Source organism: Pelophylax lessonae (genome assembly GCF_965119305.1).
Source record: "Pelophylax lessonae genome assembly, chromosome: 3".
Classification (NCBI taxonomy): domain Eukaryota; kingdom Metazoa; phylum Chordata; class Amphibia; order Anura; family Ranidae; genus Pelophylax; species Pelophylax lessonae.
Genome location: NC_138770.1, coordinates 101,665,254 through 101,684,069, shown reverse-complemented (window position 1 = coordinate 101,684,069; position 18,816 = coordinate 101,665,254). Strand labels below are relative to the sequence as shown.

The 18,816-nt window shown below is 44.5% G+C and overlaps 1 protein-coding gene across 1 annotated transcript in view; it reads left to right on the top strand.

Annotated features, from left to right (window-relative positions):
* The window catches only part of LOC309549730 (uncharacterized protein), a gene marked incomplete at its 5' end in the record, with an annotated part of 187,092 nt that overhangs the window by 84,369 nt on the left and 83,907 nt on the right, over positions 1 to 18,816 (top strand). Inside the window, 2 exons of the mRNA XM_082250223.1 lie at positions 17,887 to 18,172; positions 18,452 to 18,630. Coding sequence (XP_082106349.1) covers positions 17,887 to 18,172; positions 18,452 to 18,630 — 465 coding nt within the window. The remainder of the gene's footprint in view (positions 1 to 17,886; positions 18,173 to 18,451; positions 18,631 to 18,816) is intronic.

Below are 18,816 nucleotides of genomic sequence, written 5' to 3'. Positions count from 1 at the left end.
GCGGCGTCCATGATGTCACTTCCAGGTTACTGTGCTGCAAAAGGCGGCAAATTATTAAAAAACGGCTGTATGTAAAAACGCAGTTTTCGGCGTTTTGCATACATGGAAGTGTAGTGGAGGGGTCTAGGGTCTTTTAGACCCTCGATCCCTCCATAAAGAGTACCTGTCGCTACATATTGGTGTCACAAGGGATGTTTACATTGTTTGTGACAGCAATAAAAGGGATCAGATTTTTTTTTTAAAAAAAACCTGTAATAAATAGGGTTGAGCGAACACGGACTGTATTATTCGTGTTCGTACCGAATAATTGTTTTTTTGTTACCCGAACACGGACCCGAAAACTTTACTGTATATTCGGGTACAAATCCGTGTTCGTCGTTTTATTTCCGGGTTTTGCATGCATTGGCGTGCTTTTCATGGTGGGCTTTCAACAGCCAATCAACAAGCGTTTAACTGGTGTGCCTTAACCACTTAAGCCCCAGCCCTATTTCGGACACTTTTTGTTTACAAGTTTAAATCAGTATTTTTTCCTATAAAACTACTTAGAATCCCCAAACATTATATATATTTTTTTAGCAAAGACTCTGGAGAATAAAATGTCGGTCATTGTAATATTTTTTATCACGCGGTATTTGCGCAGCGGTCTTTAAAGCGCCATTTTTTTGGAAAATTTTTGAAAAATCACATTTCACTAATTTTAAAAAATACTAAACAGTAAAGTTAGCCCATTTTTTTTGTATATTGTGAAAGAACATGTCACGCCGAGTAAATAGATACCCAACATGTTACGGTTTAAAATTGCGCCCCCCCGTGGGATCGCGACAAACTACGGTCAATAGAGATCTCAATCTGCGACGCTTTAAATTTATTTAACGGTTACCAGTTTTGAGTTAGAGTGTAGCTCTTTTTTTTAAATTATTGCTCACGCTCTGGCGATCGCGGCGATACCTCACATGTGTGGTTTGAACAGCGATTTCATTTGCGGCTCGACTTCCGTATACGTTTTTTTTTGTGCGCGAGCTAACGGTGACGGGGGCGGCTAAATTTTTTTTTTTTTTTCCCATTTATTTTATTTATTTTTTTAACTTTATTAAAGTTTTTAAAAAAAAAAAAATCTGATCACTTTTATTGCTGTCACAAGCAATGTAAACATCCCTTGTGACACCAATATGTAGTGACAGGTACACTTTATGGAGGGATCGAGAGTCTAAAAGACCCTAGACCCCTCCACTACACTTCCCTGTATGCAAAACGCCGAAAACGGCATTTTTGCATACAGCCGTTTTTCAAATTTGCCGCCTTTTGCAGCACAGTAACCCGGAAGTGACGTCATGGACGCCGCCTCCGGGTTATGTCATCGGAGACCCGATCGATGCCGTTTCCGGCATTCATCGGGACTCCATCCAGCCGGCGGACGTGCCGGCTGGGTGCTCGGAAGGCGGCGGGAGGGGGGGGGACGTCCCCTCCGGCCCCCCCGGGTACCGATCGAGCGGCTCCCGAGCCGCATCGGTCGGTACCGACGGAAAGCCAACCGTCGGCTCTAAACCACGGTACCGGGATGGTGCCTCTAGCTAGAGGCATCATCCCGGTACACTACCGCAAAGTTTACCGACATAGACCTACGTTAGTATGCGGTAAGTGGTTAAGCCATCCCAGCCATGCCTACAAATGTATTAGTAGCTGTGATTGGCCATCTGAAGCATGTGACCAAGTCTTTATAAGTCCAAGGCAGCGCCGCTGCGTCATTCTGCTGTGTTAGTTTAGGGACAGAGCACACATCATACGTGCTGGCTGCTGATAAGGGACAGACAGGCAAAAAAAAACATTTGTGTCCGGATAGAATTGAGGGACAGGTCGGAGTGTGTTAGGCAGGGCGAGTTGTAGGCATTTTAGGGCGAGACTGCTGATTTTTAGGGTCAGTTTTCTACGATCGATTTTGCTGTGTGGGAGGGGTTTTCAGTGACCGATCTACGATCTTATCAATCCTTTTAGGGAGAGGCTGCTGCTGATTTTTAGGGTCAGTTTTCTACGATCGATTTTGCTGTGTGGGAGGGGTTTTCAGTGACCGATCTACGATCTTATCAATCCTTTTAGGGAGAGGCTGCTGCTGATTTTTAGGGTCAGTTTTCTACGATCGATTTTGCTGTGTGGGAGGGGTTTTCAGTGACCGATCTACGATCTTATCAATCCATTTAGGGAGAGGCTGGAGATAGGCAGGTGTCAGTGGTCCACATCGATTTTGCTGTGTGTGGGGTGCAGTGAACACAATTTATTTTGCCCACTGAGGAGGAGGGAGAAGAGTATTTTTCTATCAGTCACTGTGTGCAGCGTTTTTCCTTCAGCTGTGCTGTGCTGACTGATCATACACTGCCGTGTTCAGTTCACATGTGCTATTATTGAGTGGTTTCAAAAATCATACACTTTTTTCTATTCCACTATTCAATATACAGCCTTGGGTTAAAAAAAATTACCTTGGGTTAAAAAAAATTAAATTGTGGCCTGCAGCAGAGCTGAATGATATTTGGGGTTTTTGGGGTTCATCTCATACTTCTGAAGATTTGAGGGTGCTGCCTGTTCCAAACTCCTCCTACTCCTCATCCAGCCTTTTAGGGGTACAAACAATAGTAATTGGGGCCTAGTGTGGTTTTGTACGTGTGAGATACATACACTTTTTTTGATCATATTTTCTATTCCGCTATTCAATAAAAACCTTTGGGTATCAATTAAATTGCGGGATAGTCTGTGTTGGTACGTGTGAGATCCACCTTTCCAAGTTTTTGGGGTTCATCTCATACTTCTGAAGATTTGAGGGTGCTGCCTGTTCCAAACTCCTCCTACTCCTCATCCTGCCTTTAGGGGTACAAACAATAGTAATTGGGGCCTAGTGTGGTTCTGTGTAATGTTCCGGTACCTCTGGTACCCTTGTCTCCATATTTCTCCTCTCCTAATTGCGTCCCATCTTGTGTAACAAAGGACGCATATACCTTTAAGACCGGATGACATCATTGCCGAGCGCCGCTATGAGCGGCTATTTCAATCGCCGGTTTGCTCTCACTCATCGCTCGTTCAAACCCACATGTTCATCGCACCTACGCCTGAGAAGTCGGAGCTGCTGACATACCTCCCTTGCTGAACTGAAGCCGGAAACCTCGCTGGTGATCCGTATCTCGCTACGGGATCACCCCCCCTCTCCAATGGACACTGTTATTCCTAAACCTATCTAAGTGATAAGTACCCCGCAGGGGATTCTTGCTAACCAATCTCCTACTGTCATCTACTGCAAATACCAAGACTATCTGTATCTATCTATTCACTATCATCTGCATAGACTGTTAGCTCTTGGGACTACCTTCAACTATCCTTGCACTAGGTTACTCTGTCTAAGTATACTCCATCTGTGTCCTCTTACCATCTGCACTATACTTGACATCAGAACCTATCTGCTTTACCATCACCTGCAACTCTCCTAATACTACTTTTAGTGCTCACCATACAATAGCCTGTCTCTCATCTATATATCCTCATATACTCTATCCCTCCATTAAACATCTATTAATATATATATTATATAACAGGCTGTACACGGTGATGAAGTCCTGAGAGTTGGATATGTTGTTCAACAGATTCTCTACAAGGCTACTGAGTGTAATAATTCTGCAGCTGTAAATCCATCCACTAACAAAAACGCATGAACGTTACAGATTGAACGAGCCTTTAAAAAAAATATGGATTCAGCAGAATTATCCACTCATGTACTACAATTAAAATAGCAAGTAGATGCATTGATCCTTGCGCTTACAGAGGTAAAAAATGACAATCAAACCTTGAGACAGCAGCTTGGCCGTCTTACACAGCCTTCTGCTGCTCAGCCCCGTGAGCCTAAGATAAACCCTCCTATAGTGTTTTCTGGTGATCGGAGCAAATTCCGTGAATTTAAAAACGCATGTCGATTGTTTTTTTTGTTAAAACCTCTAACCTACACCACTGACCAAATTAAGGTTTGTACCATCATCTCCTATTTAACGGGTGAACCCCGGGCCTGGGCAGATGCTCTCTTTGAAAAGGATGATCCACTCCTTAATTCTTATCCCTTATTTCTAGCACAACTTGCTACTTTATATGAAGACCCCAACAAGCAGAGTACCGCTGACACCCAATTACGGGCCTTAAAACAAGGAAGGAGACCTGTTGAAGATTTTGTGGCGAATTTTAAAAGATGGTCCCCTGATTCTGGGTGGAACGACACATCTTTGCGAACGCAGTTTAGACTCGGCCTATCTGAGGCCGTTAAAGACGAGCTCTCCCGAGCGGATTTACCTGGCACTCTAGAGGGACTGATCCAGACCAGTATCAATATTGACAGACGACTACGAGAAAGAAAGGCTGAGAAGATGGGCTCACCATTTTCCAGTCCTTCTCGGATGTTGCCTGCTGACCCTACTCCTATGGAAGTAGGAATGATACGTCCACCTCTGACCCTTTCTGAACGTGCCAGGAGGAAAACCGAACATCTTTGCATGTACTGCGCATCCCCGAATCATTTGGTAAACGACTGTCCTCTTGTCCGCAGAAAAGAGGGTGAGTGTTCAAATGTCTTGCTAGGGGGACTCACAACTTCCTTTTCTAATCCTTATCTTTTTGTTCAATTAACATTGCAGTGGGACCAAACTAGGATCACCACCAAGGCTATGATTGACACAGGATCTTGTGGAAACTACATTGACATTTGTTTTGTCTCCCTTAATAAAATACCTATTGTTTCAAAACCCAAACCTGTCTCCGTTAGTTTTATTAACTGTACCCCTTTATCCTCTGGTCCTATCACCAGTCAGACACAGGCACTTCTTGTAACTGCTGTCGAGTCTCATGTGGAGACCACCACCTTTGATGTATTAACTTCACCACATTTTCCAATCATTTTGGGACTTCCCTGGTTACACATACATCAACCAATCATCGATTGGAAAACAAGAACGTTAGCCTTCTCTTCTCACTATTGTGAGACGACGTGTAACCTCCCCACACATGATAGGATCCTGTCTGTACTGCCGGATGACATTATTCCTAAGTGTTATCAAGATTTATCGGAGGTTTTCCTTGAGAAAAACGCTCAAATGCTACCTCCCCATAGGGACTATGATTGTTGTATCGATCTGCTCCCTAATAGCAAGTTGCCTTACGGACATGTACAGTGGGTACGGAAAGTATTCAGACCCCCTTAAATTTTTCACTCTTTGTTATATTGCAGCCATTTGCTAAAATCATTTAAGTTCATTCTTCTTCCTCATGACGATGACAACAATGTCAACAATTCTGTGTTTTTCTGTCAGTATGGGGTGCTATGTGTACATTCATGAGGAAGAAGAATGAACTTAAATGATTTTAGCAAATGGCTGCAATATAACAAAGAGTGAACAATTTAAGGGGGTCTGAATACTTTCCGTACCCACTGTATATCCTCTCTCACAGGATGAACTCTCTCACCTTAAGGAGTATCTGGATGAGAACTTGGCAAAAGGATTCATCCGACCTTCTACTTCCTCCACTGCTGCTGGGCTCTTCTTCGTCCGCAATAAGGACTCTAGCCTTAGGCCTATCATTGATTTCAGACAATTAAATGCCATCACAATAAAGGATCGTTATCCTTTACCTCTTATTCCTGAACTTATCGAACAGGTGCGTGGGGCTTCTTTCTTTTCAAAATTGGACCTAAATGGGGCATACAATTTAATTCGAATCCGTAAAGGGGATGAATGGAAGACGGCATTCAGAACCAGATACGGACTGTTTGAGTACCTTGTAATGCCATTTGGGCTATGTAATGCTCCCGCAGCCTTCCAACGGTTTATAAATTAGATATTCCGAGACTTGCTTGATGTTTGTGTGGTAGTATATTTGGACGATATACTTATCTATTCTCATTCCTTACCTGAGCACATAAAACATGTGAGACTTGTGTTGTCAAGACTACTTGCACATAACTTATATGTTAAATCAAAGAAATGTTTGTTTCATAAAGAGGAAGTACTATTCCTAGGATATATTATATCTAAAAGTGGAACCAAAATGGACATGAGCAAAATATCCTGCATTCTGGATTGGCCTGTGCCAACCACTCGCAAAGCATTACAAAGGTTCTAGGATTCTCTAATTACTACAGGAAATTAATTAAAAACTTCTCTGCGATTGTGAAACCTCTCACACAACTTACAAGCACGAAGAAACCATTTAATTGGACAAAAGAAGCAAATGGAGCATTATCTCTGCTGAAATCAAGCTTTACTACTGCCCCCATACTATGCCATCCAGACCCATCCCTGTAATACATCTTGGAGGTAGATGCGTCTAATATGGCAGTAGGAGCAGTTCTCTCACAACGACCAACAAACACCTCACCTCTTCACCCAGTTGCTTTCTTTTCAAAGTCATTAAGTAGCCCCGAGGTGAACTACCCAGTAGGTGAGAAGGAGTTATTAGCCATAAAACTGGCATTAGAGAATTGGCGACATCTACTTGAGGGCACTCAATTGCCAATTCTGATATATACTGATCACAAAAACCTTCAATACCTTCAGACTAATAGAACTCTTTCCCACCGGCAGGTACGGTGGTCGTTATTCTTTCTGAGATTTCATTTTTTAGTAACTTACACCCCCGCAGACAAAAATAAAAAAGCGGATGCACTTTCACTCCTATCCGAAAACTACCTTCATCCAAACAAACAGCGGAATTACTTGTGAAACATGTCTTTAAGTTACATGGTATTCCAAAAACACTGCTGTCTGACCGTGGTTCACAATTCATCTCAAAGTTTTGGATAGCTCTATGTCAGATACTGCGAATAGAGCGTAACCTTACTTCTCCCTACCACCCTCAGACCAACGGACAGACAGAGAGAGTTAACCAGTGCATTGAACAGTACCTGCGTTGCTATACTTCGTATCTACAGGACGATTGGGCAGATCTCCTCCCGCTGGCGGAATTCGCCTATAACAACGCTACTCATAGCACTACTAAGCAAAGTCCGTTTTAACTGAATTATGGGTTTCATCCCACACTCCTTCCTCCACGTATCTTACCATCAAGTAATCCAGTGGCATCTGATTATCTTGCCCAGATAAAGGATTCTCTGGGATTACTCAACAATACCATATCTCATGCTCATAGCCAACAAAAAAAGTACTACGACCTCCGTAGGAAACCCTCTCCCCAATATGCCATTGGGGATCTTGTTTGGCTTTCTACAAAAAATCTGAGACTAAAGATCCCTAGTAAAAAACTTGGACCTCTATTTCTGGGACCTTTTCCAATAGAGAAGCTTATTGGAAAAGCTGCAGTACAACTCACATTGCCAGTAGACCTCAAGATACATCCTGTCTTCCATGTGTCTCTACTGAAGCCCCATGTTCCTAACCAAGGAATAAGGCCTACTATCTCACCTCCACCTCCTGTACAAGTGGGAGGTGGAGAAAAATTTGAGATAAAATAAATTTTGGATTCCCGTTTCAATAGAAGAAGACTCCAGTATCTTGTGCGATGGAAGAATTATGGGCCCCAAGATGACACCTGGCTGGATACCTCCGATATACATGCCCCTAGACTGATTCGCAATTTCCACTCGAAATATCCGGAAAAACCAGTTCTAGAGGCCTTCCGGAGCCGGCCTTAAGGGGGGGGGGTACTGTAATGTTCCGGTACCTCTGGTACCCGAACTCCATATTTCTCCTCTCCTAATTGCGTCCCATCTTGTGTAACAAAGGACGCATATACCTTTAAGACCGGATGACATCATTGCCGAGCGCCGCTATTTCAATCGCCGGTTTGCTCTCACTCATCGCTCGTTCAAACCCACATGTTCATCGCACCTACGCCTGAGAAGTTGGAGCTGCTGACATACCTCCCTTGCTGAACTGAAGCCGGAAACCTCGCTGGTGATCCGTATCTCGCTACAGGATCACCCCTCTCCAATGGACACTGTTATTCCTAAACCTATCTAAGTGATAAGTACCCCGCTGGGGTTTCTTGCTAACCAATCTCCTACTGTCATCTACTGCAAATACCAAGACTATCTGTATCTATCTATTCACTATCATCTGCATAGACTGTTAGCTCTTGGGACTACCTTCAACTATCCTTGCACTAGGTTACTCTGTCTAAGTATACTCCATCTGTGTCCTCTTACCATCTGCACTATACTTGACATCAGAACCTGCTTTACCATCACCTGCAACTCTCCTAATACTACTTCTAGTGCTCACCATACAATAGCCTGTCTCTCATCTATATATCCTCATATACTCTATCCCTCCATTAAACATCTATTAATATATATAGTATATAACAGGCTGTACACAGTGATGAAGTCCTGAGAGTTGGATATGTTGTTCAACAGATTCTCTACAAGGCTACTGAGTGTAATAATTCTGCAGCTGTAAATCCATCCACTAACAAAAACGCATGAACGTTACATTCTGTACGTGTGAGATACATACACTTTTTTTGATCATATTTTCTATTCCACTATTCAATAAAAACCTTTGGGTATCAATTAAATTGCGGAATAGTCTGTGTTGGTACGTGTGAGATCCACCTTTCCAAGTTTTTGGGGTTCATCTCATACTTCTGAAGATTTGAGGGTGCTGCCTGTTCCAAACTCCTCCTACTCCTCATCCAGCCTTTTAGGGGTACAAACAATAGTAATTGGGGCCTAGTGTGGTTTTGTACGTGTGAGATACATACACTTTTTTTGATCATATTTTCTATTCCGCTATTCAATAAAAACCTTTGGGGAACAGTTAAATTGCGGGATAGTCTGTGTTGGTACGTGTGAGATCCACCTTTCCACGTTTTTGGGGTTCATCTCATACTTCTGAAGATTTGAGGGTGCTGCCTGTTCCAAACTCCTCCTACTCCTCATCCTGCCTTTAGGGGTACAAACAATAGTAATTGGGGCCTAGTGTGGTTCTGTGTAATGTTCCGGTACCTCTGGTACCCTTGTCTCCATATTTCTCCTCTCCTAATTGCGTCCCATCTTGTGTAACAAAGGACGCATATACCTTTAAGACCGGATGACATCATTGCCGAGCGCCGCTATGAGCGGCTATTTCAATCGCCGGTTTGCTCTCACTCATCGCTCGTTCAAACCCACATGTTCATCGCACCTACGCCTGAGAAGTCGGAGCTGCTGACATACCTCCCTTGCTGAACTGAAGCCGGAAACCTCGCTGGTGATCCGTATCTCGCTACGGGATCACCCCTCTCCAATGGACACTGTTATTCCTAAACCTATCTAAGTGAGAAGTACCCCGCAGGGGATTCTTGCTAACCAATCTCCTACTGTCATCTACTGCAAATACCAAGACTATCTGTATCTATCTATTCACTATCATCTGCATAAACTGTTAGCTCTTGGGACTACCTTCAACTATCCTTGCACTAGGTTACTCTGTCTAAGTATACTCCATCTGTGTCCTCTTACCATCTGCACTATACTTGACATCAGAACCTGCTTTACCATCACCTGCAACTCTCCTAATACTACTTCTAGTGCTCACCATACAATAGCCTGTCTCTCATCTATATATCCTCATATACTCTATCCCTCCATTAAACATCTATTAATATATATAGTATATAACAGGCTGTACACGGTGATGAAGTCCTGAGAGTTGGACATGTTGTTCAACAGATTCTCTACAAGGCTACTGAGTGTAATAATTCTGCAGCTGTAAATCCATCCACTAACAAAAACGCATGAACGTTACATTCTGTACGTGTGAGATACATACACTTTTTTTGATCATATTTTCTATTCCACTATTCAATAAAAACCTTTGGGTATCAATTAAATTGCGGAATAGTCTGTGTTGGTACGTGTGAGATCCACCTTTCCAAGTTTTTGGGGTTCATCTCATACTTCTGAAGATTTGAGGGTGCTGCCTGTTCCAAACTCCTCCTACTCCTCATCCAGCCTTTTAGGGGTACAAACAATAGTAATTGGGGCCTAGTGTGGTTTTGTACGTGTGAGATACATACACTTTTTTTGATCATATTTTCTATTCCGCTATTCAATAAAAACCTTTGGGGAACAGTTAAATTGCGGGATAGTCTGTGTTGGTACGTGTGAGATCCACCTTTCCACGTTTTTGGGGTTCATCTCATACTTCTGAAGATTTGAGGGTGCTGCCTGTTCCAAACTCCTCCTACTCCTCATCCTGCCTTTAGGGGTACAAACAATAGTAATTGGGGCCTAGTGTGGTTCTGTACGTGTGAGATACATACACTTTTTTTGATCATATTTTCTATTCCGCTATTCAATAAAAACCTTTGGGGAACAGTTAAATTGCAGGATAGTTTGTGTTGGTACGTGTGAGATCCACCTTTCCACGTTTTTGGGGTTCATCTCATACTTCTGAAGATTTGAGGGTGCTGCCTGTTCCAAACTCCTCCTACTCCTCATCCTGCCTTTAGGGGTACAAACAATAGTAATTGGGGCCTAGTGTGGTTCTGTACGTGTGAGATACATACACTTTTTTTGAACATATTTTCTATTCCGCTATTCAATAAAAACCTTTGGGTATCAATTAAATTGCGGGATAGTCTGTGTTGGTACGTGTGAGATCCACCTTTCCAAGTTTTTGGGGTTCATCTAATACTTCTGAAGATTTGAGGGTGCTGCCTGTTCCAAACTCCTCCTACTCCTCATCCTGCCTTTAGGGGTACAAACAATAGTAATTGGGGCCTAGTGTGGTTCTGTACGTGTGAGATACATACACTTTTTTTGATCATATTTTCTATTCCGCTATTCAATAAAAACCTTTGGGTATCAATTAAATTGTGGGATAGTCTGTGTTGGTACGTGTGAGATCCACCGTTCCAAGTTTTTGGGGTTCATCTCATACTTCTGAAGATTTGAGGGTGCTGCCTGTTCCAAACTCCTCCTATTCCTCATCCTGCCTTTAGGGGTACAAACAATAGTAATTGGGGCCTAGTGTGGTTCTGTACGTGTGAGATACATACACTTTTTTTGATCATATTTTCTATTCCGCTATTCAATAAAAACCTTTGGGTATCAATTAAATTGCGGGATAGTCTGTGTTGGTACGTGTGAGATACACCTTTCCAAGTTTTTGGGGTTCATTTCATACTTCTGAAGATTTGAGGGTGCTGCCTGTTCCAAACTCCTCCTACTCCTCATCCTGCCTTTAGGGGTACAAACAATAGTAATTGGGTCCTAGTGTGATTTTGTACGTGTGAGATACATACACTTTTTTTGATCATATTTTCTATTCCGCTATTCAATAAAAACCTTTGGGTATCAATTAAATTGCGGAATAGTCTGTGTTGGTACGTGTGAGATCCACCTTTCCAAGTTTTTGGGGTTCATCTCATACTTCTGAAGATTTGAGGGTGCTGCCTGTTCCAAACTCCTCCTACTCCTCATTCAGCCTTTTAGGGGTACAAACAATAGTAATTGGGGACTAGTGTGGTTCTGTACGTGTGAGATATATACACTTTTTTTGATCATATTTTCTATTCCGCTATTTAATCAAAACCTTTGGGTATAAACAATTAAATTGTGGGATAGTCTGTGTCGGTACGTGTGAGATACACCTTTCCAATTTTTGGGGCGCATCTCATACTGCCGAGGATTTGAGGGTGCTTCAGTCTGCCTCCTGCCTGTTCCGAACTCCTCCTACTCCTCATCCTGCCTTTAGGGGTACAAACAATAGTAATTGGGGCCTAGTGTGGTTCTGTACGTGTGAGATACATACACTTTTTTTGATCATATTTTCTATTCCGCAATTTAATCAAAACCTTTGGGTATAAACAATTAAATTGTGGGATAGTCTGTGTCGGTACGTGTGAGATACACCTTTCCAATTTTTGGGGCGCATCTCATACTGCCGAGGATTTGAGGGTGCTTCAGTCTGCCTCCTGCCTGTTCCGAACTCCTCCTACTCCTCATCCTGCCTTTAGGGTAGAAAAAATTGTAATCAGGGCCTAGTTTGTGTTTGTACGTGTGAGATACACCTTTTTGTAAAATTTTTCCTATTCCGCTATTCAATATATGTACACCCTTTTGGAGTGTAAAAAAATTAAATTACGGCATAGTCTGTATCGGTACGTGTGAGATACACCTTTTAAATTTGTTTGGCGCATCTCCTTCCCCCGCCAAGGATTGCAGGGCGCTTCAGTTTGCCTCCTGTTCCCAACTCCTCCTACTCCTCTTCCTCATCCTCCCTTTAGGGTACATAAAATTTTAATCGGGGCCTAGTCTGTGTTTGTACGTGTGAGATACACCGTTTTTTATCCTATTCCGCTATTCAATATACACCCTTTTGGGGTAAAAAACTTTAAATTGCGGCATAGTTCGCATATTTGACTGAGATACACCCGTGCGATACTGTTGTTGTTTTGTTCCGCTATTCAATAAACACCTTTCTAGGGCAAGATCTTAAATTACAGAAATATGAGGAGACCGTCATATAGGGGCCGTGGCCTGGGTCGTGGTGCTGCTGGTAGAGCTCCTGTTGCAAGGAGAGGACGTGGTTGATCTGTGCCAGCTACACGCACAAGTGAAACACCTTCCTCAAGTGTTAGTAGGCGACAGAACCTGCATCAGTATTTGGTAGGGCATCATACGCCTCTAGAAGTGATGAGGCCAGAACACAGAGAGGCGATAGTAGATTGGTTTGCTGCTGACAGTGCCTCCAGTTCCTTCACATTGTCTCCCACCCAGTCTACTGCAGAAAGGTCAGAGTTGGCACCTGCAGCCGATGTCCAACCGTCTTTCACCTCACCTATTGCAAATCAGGCAAGCAGTCTGAGCCCCAAGCCATACAGCAGTCTCTTCTTCTTTTTGAGGACTCTGTCAGCAGGTTTTCCCAGGGCCATCCACCTAGCCCTGCCCCAGAAGTGGAAGAGATTTAGTGCAGCGATGCCCAACCACTTATTTCTCAAGATGAGTACATGCAAGGACCATCGCAGCACGTCTCCGATGATGACAAAACGCAGGTGCCAACTGCTGCGGCGTTCAGAATTGTGGAGACCGACAAGGAGGGCAGGGGTGAAGACTGGGTGGAAGATGATGTGGAGGACGATGAGGTCCTCGACCCCACATGGAATGAACGTCATGCAGGTGACCTGAGTAGTTTGGAGGAAGAGGTGGTGGTCGCACAGAGCCACCAGCACAGCAGAAGAGGTAGCAGGGTGCAGAAGCAGAGCGGCCGTGCCCTAGACACTACACCTGCTACTGCCCAACGCAGCAAGGGAACGAGCGCACCAAAGTCAGCTCAAAGGAGTTCTCTAGCGTGGAAGTTCTTTAGAAAATGTGATGATGACAGGACACGAGTGGTTTGCACCCTGTGCAATCAGAGCCTGAAGCGAGGCATAAACCTTCTCAACCTGAGCACAACCTGCATGATCAGGCATCTAAGTGCAAAGCACGAGCTGCAGTGGAGTAGACACCTTCAAAACCAAGAAACGTCTCTGGCTCATCCTGCTTCCTCTTCTGCTGCAGTCTCGGCCGCTCCAGCCACATCTGTAGTGATACCGGCACCTGCCACCCTGCAAACAGAGGATCTGTCAGCAACACCACCACCTGGGTCACCAACCATCTCCACAATGTCCCGTGGAAGCGCTTAGCTTTCCATCTCCCAAACACTTGAGAGGAAGAGGAAGTACCCCCCTACCCACCCGCGATCCCTGGCCCTGAATGCCAGCATTTCAAAATTATTGGCCTTTGAAATGCTGTCATTCCGTCTGGTGGAGACGCACAGTTTTAAAAACCTTATGTCGGTGGCTGTCCCACAGTACGTCGTGCCCAGCCGCCACTACTTTTCCAGGCAAGCCATCCCTTCCCTGCAAAACCAAGTTGGGGAAAAAATCAGGTGTGCACTGCGCAACGCCATCTGTGGCAAGGTCCACCTAACTACCGATACGTGGACCAGTAAGCACGGTCAGTGGCGTTATATCTCCCTAACGGCACACTGGGTAAATGCAGTGACGGATGGGCCTGAGGCGGATAGCAATTTGGCGCATGTCCTTCCACCACCGAGGATTGCAGGGCGCTTCAGTTTGCCTCCTGTTCCTATCTCCTCCTACTCCGCTTCCTCATCCTCTACCGCCTCCTCATCCGGACAGCGTAACACCTTCACCACCAACTTCAGCACGGCCAGGGGTAAACGACAGCAGGCAGTTTTAAAACTTGCCTGTTTGGGGGAAAAACCACACACCGCGCAGGAGTTGTGGAGGAGCATGGAACAGCAGACAAATGAGTGGTTGCTGCCAGCGAGCCTCAAGCCCGGCCTGGTGGTGTGCGATGACGGGCGAAATCTCATAGCAGCTCTGGGCCTAGCCAGTTTGACGCACATCCCTTGCCTGGCGCATGTGCTGAATTTGGTGGTGCAGAGGTTCCTTAAAAACTACCCCGATATGTCAGAGCTGCTGCAGAAAGTGCGGGCCGTCTGTTTCGCACTTTCGGCGTTCTCACCCTGCTGTTGCTCGCCTGTCAGCGCTGCAGCGTAACTTCGGCCTTCCCGCTCACCGCCTCATATGTGACGTGCCCACAAGGTGGAACTCCAACTTGCACATGCTGCAAAGACTGTGCGAGCAGCAGCAGGCCATAGTGGAGTTTCAGCTGCAGCACGCACGCGTGAGTCGCTCTGCGGAACAGCACCACTTCACCACCAATAACTGGGCCTCCATGCGAGACCTGTGTGCCTTGTTGCGCTGTTTTGAGTACTCCACCAACATGGCCAGTGCCGATGACGCCGTTCTCAGCTTAACTATCCCACTTCTATGCCTCCTTCAAAAAACAATTCGGGCGATGATGGAAGAGGATGTGGCACAGGATGAGGAGGAGGAGGATGAAGAGGTAACATTTCCAAGGCTTTCAGGGCAGTCATTCACAAGGGGCTCTGAGGGTGGATTCCTGCACACTCAAACGCCAGGGACACAATTGTCCAGCAGGGGCACAGTTCTGGAGGATGAGGAGGAGGAGCTGGAAGAGGAGATGGAACCATGTTCACAGCAGGGTGACACCCAGGCCAGCTCATGGCCATCACTGGTGCATGGCTGGGGGGATACAGAGGACACGGACGATACACCTCCCACAGAGGACAGCCTTTCGTTGCCTCTGGGCAGCCTGGCACACATGAGCGATTACATGCTGCAGTGTCACCACAACGACTGCCGAGTTACCCACACAGGGCACCGCCAGCACCTCAGAAGGCAGGGTTAGCATGGCCGAAATGTGGAAAAGCTTTGTCAGCACGCCACAACAAACAGCAGCACCAGCAGCTCATATGGAACGTCTTAGCAGGAGGCAGCATTTCACGAACATGGTGGAGGATCATGTGGGACCAGTCTTGTGGCACAAATTTTATGCCTGAAGGATGGTAACTAGCAAGATGTATATGTTTTCCAACTGATGTTTTGTGAGTGACTTTCTCATTTAAGCAGTATATGACGTTTTGGGAAACTTTCATTCAGCAAACCTTCATCGTTTGCCGCCAGTCCACCATTACTTGTTCTTACTAGATCCAGCTATCCCTATATGGGACCCTACATTTTTACTACCATTCACCCCATGTGGTGACCTCCTCTAGCGGGGACTGCATCTGCCAAGAATATCTTAACTACCTCATTAATTACCGGATACCGGCAATTGGGACTGTGCAATTCACTCCCTGGCCTCATTGGTTACTACATATCATTATTGCTCCATCTACTTATTACTCACTCTTGCATTCAACCCGGGTTGATGTTCCTCCATTGGATGTGATCTTGTTTTTATATTGTTTTTTATTATTGCCATGCCTCACCTGTTTACACTGTTTATGTTTGCACCGGCATATGTGCCAAATAAAATTATCATTGTTTGAATCTCATCCAACTGGTGTCCCTAGTTGACTCCTTCCTGGGGGGATCTCTGATCTCCCTACCCCTTGTGTAGTTTACATTGTATATGGTCAACGGCCACCTCCTGTTGGACTTATTAGCCTGGGCTTTATTAATTATCTATTTTTCCATCCAGGCTCTCTCCTACATCAACCTATGGGAATTTACTTTGGTTGTGATAGGAGTGGAGCCACATCCCTGCAAATAATTTCATTAGCGTATGGATGGGGTTCCGCTACTTTCACACCTATATGTGTGTATGTGTATATATACATATATGTGTGTGTGTATATATACCCCTATACAGAAGTTCAGATGTTATGCCTGCCTCCAAAGACGCCCTAAAAATGCCCAATAAACACCTGCAACAAAAACGACCAGGTGTGTTGTTGCAGGCGTTTATTGGGCATTTTTTGGGCGTCTTTGGAGGCAGGCATAACATCTGAACTTCTTGTATAGGGGTATGGTGTCACCCTGTTATGGGTGGCTGGCTTGCAGGAACACTGTATTGGCTGGCTGGCTTGATGTCACCCTGTTATGGGTGGCTGGCTTCAGGAACACTGTGGTGGCTGGCTGGCTTGGTGTCACCCTGTTATGGGTGGCTGGCTTGCAGGAACACTGTGGTGGCTGGCTGGGTTGGTGTCACCCTGTTATAGGTGGCTGGCTTGCTGGAACACTGTGGTGGGTGGCTGGCTTGCAGAAACACTGTGGTGGCTGGCTGGCTTGGTGTCACCCTGTTATGGCTGGCTTGCTGGTCACCCTGTTGTGTGGGTGGCTGACTTGGTGTCACTCACTCACCCTTGCCTTTTCTATTATTGTAGGTCAGATGGCTGGCGGCTGGCACCCTGTGGTGGGTGGCTGAGGCCAGGGCCTGTGGGTGGATGGATGGATGGCTGGCACCGTGACTGGACCGGACTGCAGCTGGCTGTACACGAGGCTGTCTGAGGCATGGGAGGCAGTCTTAAGGCAGAGAATGTGTGCAGCGCGTGGTGAAATGGCGTCATGTATGGGCCACGCAGGTGTGGGAAGTGGTGTTAAAAGGCAGAACGTGTGCGCGCAACATACGCAACGACGTCACGAAAATATAGGCAATATCAGTAAATCCAAAGGCCGATTCCGATATATCGGGGAAAGTGCATATCGGCCCCCGATATGTCGGTGTTGCCGATAATCGGGCGATCTCTACTATACACTGCTGCCTTGTAAGCAGCAGCTTTATTTAGTGTGGGGCGTGGACTTATCCCTGAGCCATGATTGGCTAAAGGCACCCTGTCTTTGGCCAGTCATGGCTCTGACAGGATATTGTGCTGTGAATGGCCAAAGCATACAGGTCAGGTGCATGCTTTGGCCAATCATTAACAATCAATGCACTGCAATAGCGCAGTGCATTATGGGGCCCTGATCGGCAGACGAACTTCCTGCCGAGTGCCCCATTTGTTTGTGTTTTCAGCGAACACACGAACAGCTGATGTTCGAGTCGAACTTACATTCGACTCGAATATAGAGCCCATCCCTAGTCCCCATTTATTGCCATTATTTCCCCTTAGTTCAGTCCCTGTGATCATGTTGTAACTTGGACAGGAAGTGACTGAGGAGAAGACTCCTCAACAAGGCCACAGGCATCAACAAAAACCTGTTTGAAGTTCTAATCTCTCCTTACTTATCTAAAGCTAAAAAAAATGTTTTGGGATCTGGCTTATGTAAACTAAATTGAAGACACATATATATATATATCTTTTTGGAAAAGGTTAATCAATATATTAAATTTTCAGATCATATACAGAGAAATAAAATGAATAAATACAATGATCATATTATATATATTTTGAGATGATTGCCTACAAATTAATATTCTAAGTACAAGAACAGAATACTAATGGTCAGTTTAAATAAACTTTTTAAAGCCCAGTTTTTTTTTCAGTGGTAAAAAAAAAGATCAATACAGTTTAGCATCATCTAATTTTTTGTTCTCTTTTTTACCAGATACAAATCTTGCCCTTTATGGCCGTGCAACTCATTCCACTAATGTGAATGCTCTGAGCTCAGCATTGAACGTCATAGATGGCAATACAGATTCAATTTACAGCCAGGGGTCTTGCTTCTCTAGTGCCAACCAGCTTTCACCTTGGTGGAGAGTGGATTTGTTATCAACGTATATTATTTCCCACATAATGATCACGAACAGAGGAGACTGCTGTGCTGAGTACATTAACGGAGTAGAAATACTTGTCGGAGACTCCTTGGCCAACAATGGGAACAACAATGCAAGGTGAACTTATTCTTCCCAAAACATTTCTTACTCCTCCTCCTCTACATTTCCTTTGCCCTCTGCTATTTGTCTTCCTCATCTACTGTACCTTGTCCTTCTCTCCCTACTGTTCATGATCTTCCTTTTCCTCCGCCACCTCCACCTCCTTCTCCTCTTCTTTTTTTCACCTTTAGTTCCTTCCACTCCAGCTTTAATTCCCTTCTCTTCTATTCTAGTTTAATTGCCTCATTTACTTAATACAATGTTTTTTTTTTTTTTTAATAAATCCTCTTAATGCAGATGTGTTCAGATCACTTCAATACCACTTGGTGCCACTAACACCTTCCATTGTCCTAATATGAAGGGACGATATGTGAATGTAATCCTGCGTGGAAAAACAGGATACCTCACATTTTGTGAAATTCAGATCTATGGAACTCCTGTGCTCAACGCTAAACACTTTGTCTGCTTAAAAAAAGGTACAAATAAAGATACACTACAATGTGAAGGCTAAAGAATAGTGTAATATAAGGACCCAAAACATTTGATCACCTCTGCGGTTTTTATTTATTGCGCTATAAATAAAAAAAGGCAGACAATTTTGGAAAAAAAAAAAAACAATATTTTTTACTTTCTGCTATAAACATATGCAATAAAAAATGGAA